General features: G+C 37.4%; 2 protein-coding genes across 3 annotated transcripts; one reads left to right on the top strand and one right to left on the bottom strand.

Moving 5' to 3' along the window:
- The first annotated feature begins 4,156 nt into the window (after positions 1–4,156).
- On the top strand, positions 4,157–10,512 carry LOC120012032 (calcium-dependent protein kinase 13-like). 2 transcript variants are annotated; one of them, XM_038863267.1, is made up of 7 exons: positions 4,159–5,193; positions 6,772–6,915; positions 7,232–7,384; positions 9,023–9,138; positions 9,218–9,385; positions 9,619–9,849; positions 9,923–10,512. In XM_038863267.1, the coding sequence occupies exons 1-7, from the start codon at positions 4,572–4,574 to the stop codon at positions 10,067–10,069; spliced, it is 1,581 nt and encodes a 526-aa protein (XP_038719195.1). In that variant the 5' UTR covers positions 4,159–4,571; the 3' UTR covers positions 10,070–10,512. The 2 variants fall into 2 exon arrangements, with proteins under 2 accessions (XP_038719196.1, XP_038719195.1); XM_038863268.1 differs by lacking the exon at positions 9,923–10,512 and having other exon boundaries at positions 4,157–5,193; positions 9,606–9,749.
- On the bottom strand, positions 10,341–13,729 carry LOC120012035 (myb family transcription factor PHL7-like). Its single transcript, XM_038863271.1, has 6 exons — positions 13,502–13,729; positions 12,927–13,003; positions 12,603–12,642; positions 12,341–12,398; positions 12,168–12,237; positions 10,341–11,620 (listed from the first exon to the last, which is right to left on the bottom strand). Exons 1-6 carry the CDS (start codon positions 13,707–13,709, stop codon positions 11,237–11,239), a joined length of 837 nt encoding a protein of 278 aa, XP_038719199.1. The 5' UTR covers positions 13,710–13,729; the 3' UTR covers positions 10,341–11,236.
- Between the last annotated feature and the right edge of the window lie 736 nt (positions 13,730–14,465).

Genomic DNA, 14,465 nt, shown 5'->3' with positions numbered 1-14,465 from the left:
AAGGGCAATGTAGTGGGCTCGTGGCCCAGGTCAGTGAATCAGGCTCAACGCTGCCACCTTTACACTGTTACAGTGTTGTTGCTCGTGGGCTGCCAGTTTTGTTGAACAAGATGAATTCACTCAGAAGATCGAGCTTGGTAAAATACTGCTGGTTGCGTAGCGTAATTCATTCTACTTTTGAGTATTTTGGTGAGAATAAGTAGGTTAGCAAGGAAAACAGTTTTGGCTCAATTCAAGGACACAGGCATTATGGGCCACTTTCTAGATGGGTTTCAACTGTTGATAAGCCCAAGTCAGTCCATCCAGCCCACAAGCGGCAAGCCCTTGCATGAAATTGAGGACTGAAACTGATGGGCAAAGCCCTTTTGAAATCTAGAGGTTCTACAATTCGTTTAAAATTGTAGGGTTTATTATCTGAATCCAATGATTTGAGAGATATGTCACATAACACCACATTTTTGTTTTATCATTTTTAAAACTTGCACGACTTTTTTTTTCCTGCACTATTAGATGCAAATTGTAAATTCTAAGAAATTGTAGAGTCTCCAAATCCAAGCCTTTAATGTGTTTTCTTTGAGAAATTAATATTTTGATACACATGATTTTGTTTTTGTATTGAGAACGTAACCATGTACCCTTTAAACATGTGATATGGACCTAAACTCAAACCAAGTCCAAACGCATAGTTTATCAATTGACGACAAGCTTACACGGGATCTATTCTCGTACATTTTTAGCTGTTTTTAGTGTTTTTTTTTCCCAATCCAGGACATAATATAATACCCCACTTGGAATCATTTATTTCCCAATGTGTGACGTGATTAAAAAAAAAATTTACTTAGTGCTTTACCCATGATTACATTCAAAGTTTCAAACCATACCATATACTGACAAGAGTTTTGCATGCTTAAACTGAAACCAAGTCACAGTTTATCACCTGACGACAAACTTATACGGGATCTATTGTAGTACATTTTCAACTGTTTTTAGTGGTTTTTTCCCTTCCAATCGACGACATAATATAATACTCCACTTGGAATCATTTATTTCCCAATGTGTGTGGCGTGATTAAAAAAAATTTACTTCGTGTTTTACCCATGATTACATTCAAAGTTTCAGACCATACTGTATACTGACAAGAGTTTGGCATGCTTCAGTACTGTTGGGGTATGTATATATTAGGTAGACAAGGAGACAAACATGCATCAATGCCATCACAGCCACTCTTTGAAGTTTGACCAAATGATTTTGACGGCATTCATGAACATGTCTAATTATGAAAACAAATCTCAAGTACGACAAGATTCAATGCAACTGGACTCGTAAACGATTGGTTTTTCTTAATCTATTCAGCTAATCTCTCGTAATTTAGAAGGCAGACTTATAAGGCAAGAATGAGTGTTAAGATTTTATGTTACATCGGATAAACATTATCTAGACCCTCTCACATAAACAACAACATATTTTTTTAGGCCTAAGAATCAATAACGTCGGTCTAAAAGAACAAAGTCGTGCGGGTATTTGACATAATGAAGGACAATATTGAATGTTTTGACTGCATTTTCTAATATCACATGTACAAAGGTGAAAAAAACGAGCAATCAAACAAGTGCCCACTACGAACATGCAAATCATGATCGATTATGGATTATTTATTAATTAACCAAAGCATGATTACGTTTAATTTAATTATTGTTTGCAAGCTTCTTTTTTTTTCTTTTTCCTATTGCTATGATTTCTTTCTGGGTTTGACGGGGAATAGAATCAATAGATGATTACATTCGCGTGTTAAAAAAATACAGCTACGTATATATATACATGCATATACTGGCCATCTTTTGTACTTGGCTGCTCAATTGTAAGCCTTTCTACTCCAGAAATAGTAAAGAACGTATTATCACCATATTTTTTTTTAAAACGGGAGAGAGGGATTCTAATTCTAATCACGAGGGTTATCAAAAAAACTTGCAAAAAACATATTACAATTAATTGCATTTTAGATAATTAGATCATATTTTTTTTGATAAACAATTATTTATTGCTTTATTAAATATTTTTGGGCCTATTTGTTCCTTCGGGGATATCCAATGAAACTATTGGGCCTATGTATATGTTAAGCCGGAGACATGTGGCCCAAAGTGGCTTCAATCTAGTTATTAAAGAGTTATAGGCTTATAGCTTTTTGGCCACCCAAAAAAAAATAAAAACAGAAAAAGAGAGAAAATAGATTTTTGTACCTCACTCAATGTTTAGCAATTTTTTTAATCGATAACAATATCATACAATTTTATTATTTGGATATTCGATATAAGTCGAAATTCAAGCTATCGGGCTCTTGTGCACTGAAGTTTCCCGCATGATAATAGGTTAAAAGTTGAGCCAAAGCCTAACGTATGACGTATGACGTATGACCACAAGAGTATTGTTCTTCATGAAAATCAAACTCATAACCTTTCAAATCCATGTAGTTTGACAACCAGTGGCGGACCTAAGCTTGTGAACCGGGGGCACGGGCCCTCAGTAACTTTCGAAAATTTTTACTAAGTATACATGTGTTCTTGACAATTTGATATATAGGTCCCCAGTCAAAAAAAATAAGGTCCCCAATCCACTAAAGCCTACTAAATAACTTTGACCCAATCCTCCTAAGTCACAGCCTGTAACCCCATTCTATTGTGTTTCCTTTACCTTGTCAAACCCAATTGTCCAAGCCCCTCAATTGCTAACCCAACTCTATCGTGTGCCATTTACATTGTCAAGCCCAATTGCCTTTTACCTAGTAACCAGATGAATGATCAATTTTTGAGTGATTGTCGTGTGTGTTATATAGAAAAATAGTTGTTTGTAATTATTATTGATGTTATAATATCATGTTTTCAATATATGAAAACTCATGGAGAATAATTGTGATAAATTACAATGTATTTTTATTGCTTTGAATCATTAAATGTGTTTTTTTTTTTGGTCTATATTAGTAAATTCATTACATAAAGCACACAAAAAATAATAATCCAAGGGCGCTGCCCCCGCACTATTTTTATGCCCCCGATGATCACAATTCTTGAGTCCACCACTGTTGACAACAGAGAGATTCACCACCCAAACTGTCGTGTCTTAGCACATTAATCTATCAAATTGATTATCATTTTGATTAGACGGCAGATATTAAAATGATGAGATTTAGACTGATTTTGGTATGCGGACAAGTATGTGAATACGTTCATATAAAAGAAACTTATATCAAAACTAGATCTTTAATCCTTTACAATCATGAATTGTTTCTAATCAACTTATGCTCTGAATGTGCAGGCAACAACACACAGAAAGGGGGAAAAAATAAAAAAAGAAAAAGAAGCAAAAGCTGGTTGTTGCAGTGTCAAATGAGACCCACTTATTAGTCTTAAAAACACTAATAAACACAAAGTAGACAAACAACAGGAATCCATGAAACCTCACATCTTTGCAAATAAATAGAGACAACCATTACCATTCATTCTTTTCTTAATTATCTCTCTCTTTATCTTTATTTTTTTCACAGTATCTTGTATTTTGCATTGTAATCCTGCAATTATTGGTAATTTCAACAATACCCTCTACACTCTGCTTAGTACTTTAGTGTCCGTTTATCACCTTAACAACAGATGTTGTCCTTTCCTTTATAACTAATTGTTTAGTTGTTCTGGCACACCACGTTAGAGACGAAATCAGGACATAATATGAGGATGGTTGTCAGACACAAGATTTTCTATTAATTATATATTTGAAATTATGAAAAATAACTTTAAAAATTTAAATTTATAAAATAAAATAAGTAATAATTATCACATGTCTCTTAGTTATAACAATTTGAGCATGATTTTTTGCAACATAAAATCCAAATTGAAAATTCAGATAGTCTTTCTTTTTGTAATTTATTACACATGTAGGCTTATTTTAAAATTTTCGGGAATCAACTTACCCCTCCCTAACAATTTGCGCCACATCATATGTTGACGTGGTAATCAAAACCAATGAGACGGTGTCGATTCACAGACTATTTGTCCTCACGGACAAAAGATGGAAATACTCACAAGATCAGGGGTCTAATGATAAAACGAATAACAGGTATCCAGCACCTATCATTTTGTCGCTTCGATAACGTTTCTGTTAAAAAATGCAAAATAAGTAAAATTTACAGAATCCAACAAATAAACTCTTCGTCTTTCTCTCTTCCTCCTACCGTCCCGTTCCCCGGCCTCAGTTAGCCGACAACACTCGCAGAGCCGAAGCAGAACGATAAATCTATTTAAGAAATTCAAAAACTAAAAACTACCAATATATTTTTATTACTGAAAAAGAATATGAAAAGCTGGACTCTCTACAAAAGCACCAGCTCTTCTACCGTACACGCCTCAGCAATTCCTCAGATGCTCCAACTTTCTCTCAAACAGCGCTCTCTTTCACTCTAATTTTCAGTGCTAAGCCATCTCTATACGGAGTTAGGGTTTCACGCCTATGATGTGAGACCTTAACTGAAGTTCTTATAGGTTTCTTGAAGATCCTTGGAATTTGAGCAGTTGTTTTGTGTGTGAATGGGGAATTGTTGCAGATCTCCGGCGGCCGTTGCCAGAGAAGACGTGAAATCGAACTTCTCCGGCCATGATCACAATAGGAAGGACGCTGGTGCAGGTAAGAAGGTTCCGATCACCGTCCTCACTGATGTTGCCAAAGAGAACATCGAGGAGAAGTATCTTGTGGACCGCGAGCTTGGCCGTGGAGAGTTCGGAGTTACGTATCTGTGTATAGATCGAGATAGCAGGGAGTTACTGGCTTGCAAGAGTATTTCGAAAAGGAAGCTTAGGACGGCGGTGGATATTGAGGACGTGAGGCGAGAAGTGGCTATAATGAAGCATTTGCCGAGGAGTTCGAGCATTGTGACCTTCAGGGAGGCTTGCGAGGACGATAATGCCGTGCATTTGGTGATGGAACTTTGCGAGGGAGGAGAACTATTCGATCGGATTGTGGCCAGAGGGCATTACACGGAGCGGGCGGCTGCTGAGGTTACCAGGACGATTATGGAGGTCGTGCAGCTTTGTCATAAGCATGGCGTTATTCATCGCGACCTCAAGCCTGAGAATTTTCTGTTTGCAAACAAGAAGGAGAATTCACCTTTGAAAGCCATTGATTTTGGGCTATCGATTTTCTTCAAACCAGGTAAGTGTTTGAACTGGAAGGTGTTGAATAATATTTCCTCATGAGAGCTTAATTTTAAGATAGTGGTTGAAGCATGGTAAGTTCTGCTTTTGCGTCATATGTGTGTCCCGGAGCAGCTCATTGCAGACAGGAGTGGTTTTTTGGTGGTGGAAGCATGGTAGTTTATGAGATTCTTGGCTAGGGATGTACCTTGTATGTAGCTAAAGAGCTGAAATTAATTTGTGTGACGTTGTCTGATATGAAGAAAATTGCCAAGGAAACATTTTCATTGAAGATTTGGACGTGAAAATTGGTCTAAAAACAATAAAGATTGAATTGCCCCATCCCACGGCCACACAAAATTTGCCAATTATTGAATGTATGTAGATGATGATGACCTCTGGAGGTCAGATTGTCATCCATTAAAATGTGAAGACAATTTCCAGTAGCTAAAAGTAATGATGAGTGAAACAAATAACTGGGGAATGTTTAGCATTATTAATTTCTTCCATTTTGTGTCCATGCTGATGAGCTTTTGAAGTTGTTAATTCAACATTTGAATGCTAAAACTATAAGGTGTTCAATCTATTTTACTTCTAAAAGATCACTTTTATATAGTTTCATATTTTCCATGACTTGGACTCTTGTTTTGATTATTATTATAACATCCTTATTGTTTAAACTTAGTATAATTTACTATTCACTTAAGTGGAATCCTTTATTGACCAAATGACAATGTTTCGGAAAGATCTTAAGCAAAACGAGGCTCCCAAGATTGGGAAACTGTTCTTGAATTCTAGAGATCCTGTTAAACTTCTCTATTTTTCTCAGTATGTCGCTAATGAAGCTATAGAACATATAATCTTCGCCCATCTTACAAGCTGATTTTCTATTTGAAGTCCTATTGAATTGCTGCAACGATCAACATGTGCTACTTTCATTTCAATGTTTCTAATTTTCCTTAGAATTCCTCGGGATTTCCTACCCACTGTAGCTTTTTTCTTTTCTTTTAATCTTTGTTATCTGAAGGATAGGTTTGGTTTGCCTCACTTATTAAAATTTCTACCAATTCTTCTTCTAGGGTAGAGGGTCTAGGGTAGTGGGATGTGTACATAACCGTTTATATCATTTTACATACTTCCATTCAATGTGGGGTTCTTGATTCTCCACAAATGCTACGGTCTCTTTCTTATGCAAGTTCACCATGCCAATTTTGATCTCAATTCCTATGGAATTGGTTCCTTTTCTGATCTGCATGGTACCTGATTACTGTGTCATGCTATGTCCTCACTCCAAGAGTCTGTTTGCCCACACTAATTGGTGACTTGTATAGCAGGTTATGTTAATTTTGTCTCATCCATTCCATGAAGAGTCGCATAGTATCCATGACATGCATTTTAAAATTTTAATAAGATGATTCACCACTACCTTAATTCATTGTCTTAAGTTTTTGGTCAAAATAGCGATCAAGTTATGTTGTCTAGACATTAAAGACTCCCCAAGCTTATAGACCTTATCCTTTCGGTTGTTTGTTATGATCTTTCGGACTCTTAAATTTCCCTACTGGATGCCATTTGATAATTATTTGCAACATCGCAGGTGAGAGGTTCTCTGAAATTGTTGGGAGTCCATATTATATGGCGCCTGAGGTGCTGAAGCGGAACTATGGGCCAGAAATAGATATTTGGAGTGCTGGAGTTATTCTTTACATTTTGCTATGTGGGGTTCCCCCATTTTGGGCAGGTAATATCTTTTTCTCTGGGTGCAACCTAGAGGTCACATTTTCATTTCCTGAAAATAGCCTCCCCACATATTATGTGGGGGTAAGATCTTCGTACATCGGCCTGTCTCCGACCCCGTCTACTGTGGGAGCCTTATGCAAAAGATTTGTTTACAATCTCTATTTCTCTCTGGTACATTAGCACAGTGACACTCACTCTTTTCGACAACCTTTTTTGTGAATTTGCATTCAGTAACAAGAAAAACCTCTTGAATTCTAGTTTGTGTTGATATACTGCATTTTCCTTTCATCAAAAGAATTGTTTACCTTGTAATGCAGAGTCTGAGCAAGGTGTTGCGCAAGCCATTATACGTGGCATAATTGATTTCAAACGAGACCCGTGGCCAAGCATTTCAGAAAGTGCTAAGAGTCTAGTCAGGCAAATGTTGGAGCCAGACCCAAAGATTCGATTAACTGCAAAGCAAGTGCTAGGTAATTTTGATTCCTTTTGTCCATGCCACATATTATTTGTGATTTTCGCAATTCCCTTGTTTATGCTTTACAAAGTCTCTGCCCCCAGTAAGTAAAAAAACACTACTTCTTGTTTTAGTGTTTTGTTACCTTTTGGGTGTATGCTTTTATTTAGTATTTACTTACTTTTTTCTGTTTGGGCTTGGGGTTGACTATTATTCTTTGGGCTAATTTTGTTTTGAGGAAGCATGTGATCCAGAATATTAAGCATTTTGATAGAGACTGTTAATTTAGATGTGAAGAAACTTAGTGGAAATTTATTGTGAGGAAAATTGATACTGTTAATTTGAAAGTGGAGAAATCTATAGTTGACTTTTGATAATTAGTTACTACTGGAGAGAACGTGAGCTTTGGTAAAATCAATCAGGTGGGTGTGCAGCATGTTCCAGAGGAGATTGACCATTCCCTGAGTCAGTCCAGTCAGCCCTCCCTCTTACAATTTGATAAGAGTGAAGTAAAAGAAGAAAAAGTAGTCGGCTGCTACTTAAAAAATCTAAGAAAAGATTCATTCGGATCTACTACTGGATATACTTCCCGATCAACTGCTTTTTCTGGTGCTTCTAGCCTTGTATCGAATCTAGATCATGATCTTGATATGGCAGGATGTACACATACCTTACCTTCACATAATACTTGGCGAGGCTGTTTCTAGAATTGAACTTGTAAACTCTAGGTTGCACCCCTGTAACTCAATCATTGGGCCACATGTTCGCTTGTATTATCCAAAACAATAAATAAAAAAAAATTGTAACCACTTATTAAAAGAATAAATCCAATCGTCCAAAGTAAACTTCTGTCAATATAGAGCAATTATTAGCACAAAGGGGTACTTAATACACCAAAACCCTCTATCACCCAAGGCACTAGACAATCGCCCTATCAGGCACCGAATTAGAGAAAGTAAACTTTGTGCTCCTTTTCCTTCTTCCTTTTGTGTTATTTTCTCTCTCTACAAAATGGTCCTACAATTCCCCTTTTTTTGGATATTTCTGTATGACCAAAATTAATATATAGTTAACACAATAGACTTTTGACACTATAAAAGTTCATGAATGATTTATGTTGCTATGTGTGTGTCAAAGTTGTAGATGCTTGACTTGTTTCTACAGTTCAATTCTAAACTTTATCTTGGAAAGTGCATAGGGAAGGAAAAGGAAACTGTAACAGTGATAAAGAAATGAAGTGTTTATAGCCAGTTCAACAATATTCATTTCTCTTAATTGCTACAAGAACTGAAACTGAGCATTAAAGATTGTGTAATATGGAAATTGTTATTGTTGGACATTTGAAGGCTGCAATCTACTTCGTTACATGCACTGCATTAGTATTGGTTGGCTCTGGTTTTCATACCTAGAGCTGGAATACTGTGAATGTGCTCATTTTATCAGGACTTGTATTACTAATTTGCTATTCAGTGCCAATGCTTGTGCTTATATAACTGGAGTGCTTTATTTCATTTCTTTAAAAACTATAAGATAAGGTTTATGGCTAAAAGAATTGAACTAGTTATGCGAAGCGTCACATTTGAGCACTAAACAAATTTTAGTTATATGATGAGTTTTAAACCAGTTACCTATTGTATGATGCCTCCTGTAACAGAACATCCTTGGCTTCAAAATGCGAAAAAGGCACCAAATGTACCACTTGGAGATGTTGTCAAGTCGAGGCTTAAGCAATTTTCTATGATGAACAGATTCAAGAGAAAAGCCCTCCGGGTTTGTTAACTATGCCTCGTAATTTTTTTTTTCGAGCTTTATCATTTGCTGCATATTGTTGATTGTGACTTCCGATCAGGTTATTGCTGAATTCCTGTCTATTGAAGAGGTTGAAGATGTCAAAGAAATGTTCAAGAAGATAGACACTGATAATGATGGCATTGTTTCAATTGAAGAATTGAAAGCTGGACTTCATAATTTTGGCTCCCAGCTCATAGAGTCTGAGGTTCAAACACTTGTAGAAGCTGTGAGTGTAGTTGGATTCTACTTTGCACTAGTAGACTCAAATAAGATTTTGGAATGGTGGACATATAGGAACATAACTTATCAATTACTATGCATTTTCTTGGCTTTTTTTTTTCTTCTTTTTTTTCATTCATTTTTTTATGAAAGAGTGCTGAAAGAGATGGACATCTTTTCTTTTCCTTTTCTCCCTCTTGATTTTATGCATTTTGAATCTGAACAAGGTTTCTGGTACAGATAGATACTAATGGCAAAGGAACACTGGACTGTGGAGAATTTATTGCTGTTTCACTCCATCTACAAAGGATGGCCAATGATGAGCATATTCGCAAGGCTTTCTCCTATTTTGACAAGGATGGTAATGGGTACATCGAACCAGATGAGCTGCGTGATGCCTTGATGGAAGATGGAGCTGATGATTGTACGGATGTAGCCAATGACATCTTCCATGAAGTGGACACAGACAAGGTGAAAAGCTATATTTTGCTTGGATGTGATTTTAAGTAAGGTAATTTCCAATCTAACTTTGCCATGAACACAGGACGGGCGTATAAGCTATGATGAATTTGCTGCCATGATGAGAACTGGAACAGACTGGAGAAAGGCATCTCGTCATTACTCAAGAGGGAGATTTAACAGTCTAAGTGTCAAGTTGATGAAAGATGGGTCACTAAACTTGGGGGAGTGAGTGAATAGGTCCTATCTCATTTATACATGCTAGCTAGAGAAGTGATAGAACATTCCCCATATCTCTTGGATTTCGCTTTCTTCATGATTAATTCTCAGTGGAGGCCTTGAATATGAGGTGCCCTTATTGCTTGGCGGTGACGTATATGAAGCAACTTTTGCACCTTATCTGTCTCCCAGAGTTAGGTGTACAAATACATTGTCTGATGCCAGGAAAGCATGTAAGATTCTGTCCTCTGCCACTTCGATCTCGGGTGAGTGTTTCTGGTTGAGGATGTGTTATATGTGTACTCTTCAAGGATGTAATCGGTAATATATTATGTCAAAGAGACACAAAAATCACGTAGTGTATTTTTTCGGCTTAAATTACACTCACATTGCTCACATGGCCAGACTCTTGGTTTGGAAAATTAATGACAACTCTCTCAGAAATTAGGTGTGTTATCTCTTTGTTTGGAATCCTGCAGTTTCAATGTTCTTATGATTCATCCTATAATTTCCCTTTCGATGAGGTAGTTGATCTTCAGCGCATCTTTCATTTTAAAATCTCTCCTGTCAGACTTAAAATTCATTGATCACATCTGTTGTTGCTCTCCCATTCCTGAATTGTTTAATCTTTAGCATCCTTTATATCGTCCACTATGAATGAAATGATGGTTCTTACCGGCATTGTTGGTCTGTAATATCTTAGTTTGTAATTTCTTGGTGGTGCTTCCTTGCCTGCCATATACACTGTTGTTTTTCGGGGAACTACTTTCTTGGATGTGAATTTCCCAAATGATTATCGTTGAAGCAGGCAATATTTTCCTTTAAATTATTTTGCAATGAAAAAACATTTACTGTTGTTTGAATCCAGGGGTTGGTGTTTTAAGCACCCTTCATCTTTCTCTTGTATACATTGGAAAATGTAGTGTAGATTGCTCACTGCTAGTGTAAATTCAGTTGTTTATTTGCATCTGGTATATATATTACACTATACTTCTACAATAGTGCAATCTTTTAATTAGTTATATATAGCAATCACTATATAGACATGTTTGGTTGTTCTCATGGTCTTTCTTGAATAAATATACTCTTTTGGTGTAAATGACCATGAAAACAATCAAATATCACTTACAATATGGTCTTCTTTCTTTCTTATTCTGCAAAATCACACACATTCTGAAATCTAGAAAAAGCTAGGCATTAAAGGCGAAGGGCAGCAGGATGCAGTATTATTCCAAGGAAAGCTTATACCATCATGAGCACCATATGAAACTTCTGATTCTCTCAACCATGGAGTACTGGTAACATTACTGTATTGGGTAGTAGTCTTCATCCTCTTGAGAGCTTGAAATTCCTCTGATTGTATTTGAGTTATGTCTCCATCTGAATCAGATTCAAATTCCTTAGCATTAGACTCTGACTCCTCTAGTGGGGGCAGTGATATTGAAGAGGAAGGCTGGTAGTTGGGTTTTGCAATGGTAGCTGTCTGGTCTCGATGGTGGTCGTCTGCAATTCTGTCAAAATATCTCGACTGGGCTTCCATTTTAAGCTTCAAGCTTCTTTGAACCTTCAACATATTATGCGTCAAGACTAAATTAATTACTGATTAAATAATATGCGTAATGCTCATATAAAACCATGAAACAATAAGTTAGTTGGTTATATTTCTGGTCTTAAGGCGGATAATGTTAAGGTTGGGAGTTCAAACCAATTGAGAGTGTTTTCATGGAGTTTTACTAGTTCCATGGGTCTGCTCACTTTTGAGGAGGGGTTAAAGAGCTTCATTTCTCTCGCGTGAGCTTCGCCCCGATCTTACCTGTTGTCATTATGGTGTAGACTGTTTTGGCGGTCAGTTTACGCCCACTCAGTTGTCCAAAGTCAAACTAGTTAGGAGTATTTTCTTGATTTTGTGGGTCTGTCCACTTTCGGAGAGGGGTTAGGAGCTCCATTTCTCCTAGATGAACTTCGGTCCAGTCTTACATGTCGTTAACGTGGTGCAGACTGTTTTGGCACCAATTCACACCCCACTCAGCTGTTTTGAGGGACATACTAAGCTTGATGGTACCCTGGTAACAAAAAAAAAAGTAATGCTCATTGATTATTTGTGTAGCTACCTCAGTTCCATCATTCAGTTGGCACTGTGCTTCCATGTGCATTCTTAGAGCTTCATTCAGTTGAGACAACCTGCCATAGTTTTGTGAAAATTATGTGCTTAATTCACGAGTTAGAAAAGAAACAGGTGATCATCAACTCATCAAGCAATTTTAGCAGATATGGTATGACTTACGATGTTGTGCTGAAATTCGGAAATAATTCAGACAGATTTTTCCTCTCAAACTTGCCTCCTGATGAGAAACAAATATAAATCTTTAAATTTTGATCTTAGTTTATGTGAATGCGTCTTTGTATCCAAATGTATTGTCCGCTCTGGGTATCTCTGCAGGCATTCCTACTCTAGAGCGGACAATGTTTTTGGAGGCAAAGACTCGTCCACACAGCTTGATAAAGGCAACGATTAGATACTGAAATGAAACTACTGTTAAACTTACTGTTGGTCGACTCAGGGATAAATTTTGAGATCCTATATTTCTGAAGAGCAAGTACAGAAGCAAGAGTATAAGATTATAAACTAAGAGAAATTCTCACATAAGGGTCTAAAGTAAGGGTGTAAAATAAGGGTGTATATTTATATCATTGATTTGAAACATGTGGGATACAAAGTAATGGGCCCCACATGTCATCACACTCATCCACACCATTAAAAACCCTTACTTTAGATCCTTATGTGAGAATTGTTGACTAAACTAATTAACAGAATTATCCAAAAAAGAAAAAAAGAAAAACAGAGATAGAGACAGAGACAGAGGAGGTGCCTGTAAGTGGCTTTTGACATGGTAGATGGTGAGTCCAGAAACGCCCATAGCCTTCAATATGCCCTTCGGTGTTGCCCCTATCAAGCACATACAAATTAACCTCAACAATAATACAACCTGTTATTTTTTGAAGAGATTGAGATAAGATGAGAAGGTTTGAGGTTAGTTTACACCAAATTGATGTGGGACTTTCCACAAGTCTTAACATTCTCGCACTTGTACACTCGATTATGCGAGACTCGATAAGTGGAATATACGGGAGGTCATTGGGATCGAGTTTATGATACGATATCACGTTATAATTTGAAGAAATTGAGAGATGAGATGAAGTAAGTGAGAAGTAGAAGAAACAATCCACGTGAGGTATTGTCAACGCTTAGGCCCCTAAGGCCCGTGTGACTTTGTCCTTCAAAAGACGACTCAAGTGTTTGATGTTAAGTTCACAATTATAAACAACGTCGTTAGCTCAAAGCAATCCCGATGTGAGACTTTTTAGCAGTGTTAACACTTACATAACCAGAAAATCAAAATGCACTAACATTACAAAAATATATAGAAAATGAATTCAGGCGTACTGTCGGGGCCGCCAAGTTTGCTGACTGACACTTCGAACAGATCATGTAGCTCTTGTGTCCAGCGTAAGCGTTCTTTACCAGAGCCATCCGACCGACTTGAAACCATATCTGAGTTAATCAGATGGGGGTACTGGGCGGCCGAGAAATGGAATCGCAGTGGCCTCCTTGTGCGGAAGATTAAAAAGGATGTGGAACAGGACAAATACATAGCTGTGGGCGATGGCCACTAAGAAGCTGTTGATGCCCCAAAATGTCTGTAATTGTCGTTGTATACTAAGATTCAAAGCAGAGTCCAAGCAACCTCAGACTCTAAAAGAGTTTCTTTGTTGTTTACTAGGATGTGGAATTTCAAGGTTGGTGCTTGATTAAGACAGAGACTTCTTGTGCGGAATCGTAAACAAAGTTCGCCCTTATGTGAGTTAGGCATCATATTGAGAACAGAGGAGAGAGCGGTTAAGGCACACAGCAGATATTGACGCGCACGTGATGCCCACGATTTCATATGAATTATGTGCATTAATTTCAACATTTGGGATAGTCGGGGAGAAAAAAAGTAAAGTATCCTTATCATTTTCGGAAGGCAATACCTGGTGAAGTGATGTGAAATCAAGCCTTGGTAGAGTCCAACTCCATTCCACGTCAGACAAGATTCTCTGCTATTACGGGTGGGGAATTTGAAGGTTAGCGCCCGATTTGTCCAAAGAATGTGTAACTAGGCAAACCACTTAAGCCTTCTGGGTTGAGCCATGAAGGGTCCACTGGGCCAGGGCGACAACTTGAAAACAGAAGATGGTAACAGTTGAGGCAATGTGAGAGTACCTCTGATCTCAACTTATTGAGAGAACATACCATGTTCAAGCTTTCAAGGGGATTCTTGAACGATTCATCAACAAAATGACTCACTAGCATGGATTGGACGCAACACTAGCCAACTGACTAGTAGAGTTGGCTGGGTTTACAATCG

The sequence above is a fragment of the Tripterygium wilfordii genome, chromosome 13 (genome assembly GCF_013401445.1).
Source record: "Tripterygium wilfordii isolate XIE 37 chromosome 13, ASM1340144v1, whole genome shotgun sequence".
NCBI classification, from domain to species: Eukaryota; Viridiplantae; Streptophyta; class Magnoliopsida; order Celastrales; family Celastraceae; genus Tripterygium; species Tripterygium wilfordii.
The sequence above is the reverse complement of the archived record's forward strand: the minus strand, read 5'-3'. Positions and strand labels throughout refer to the sequence as shown.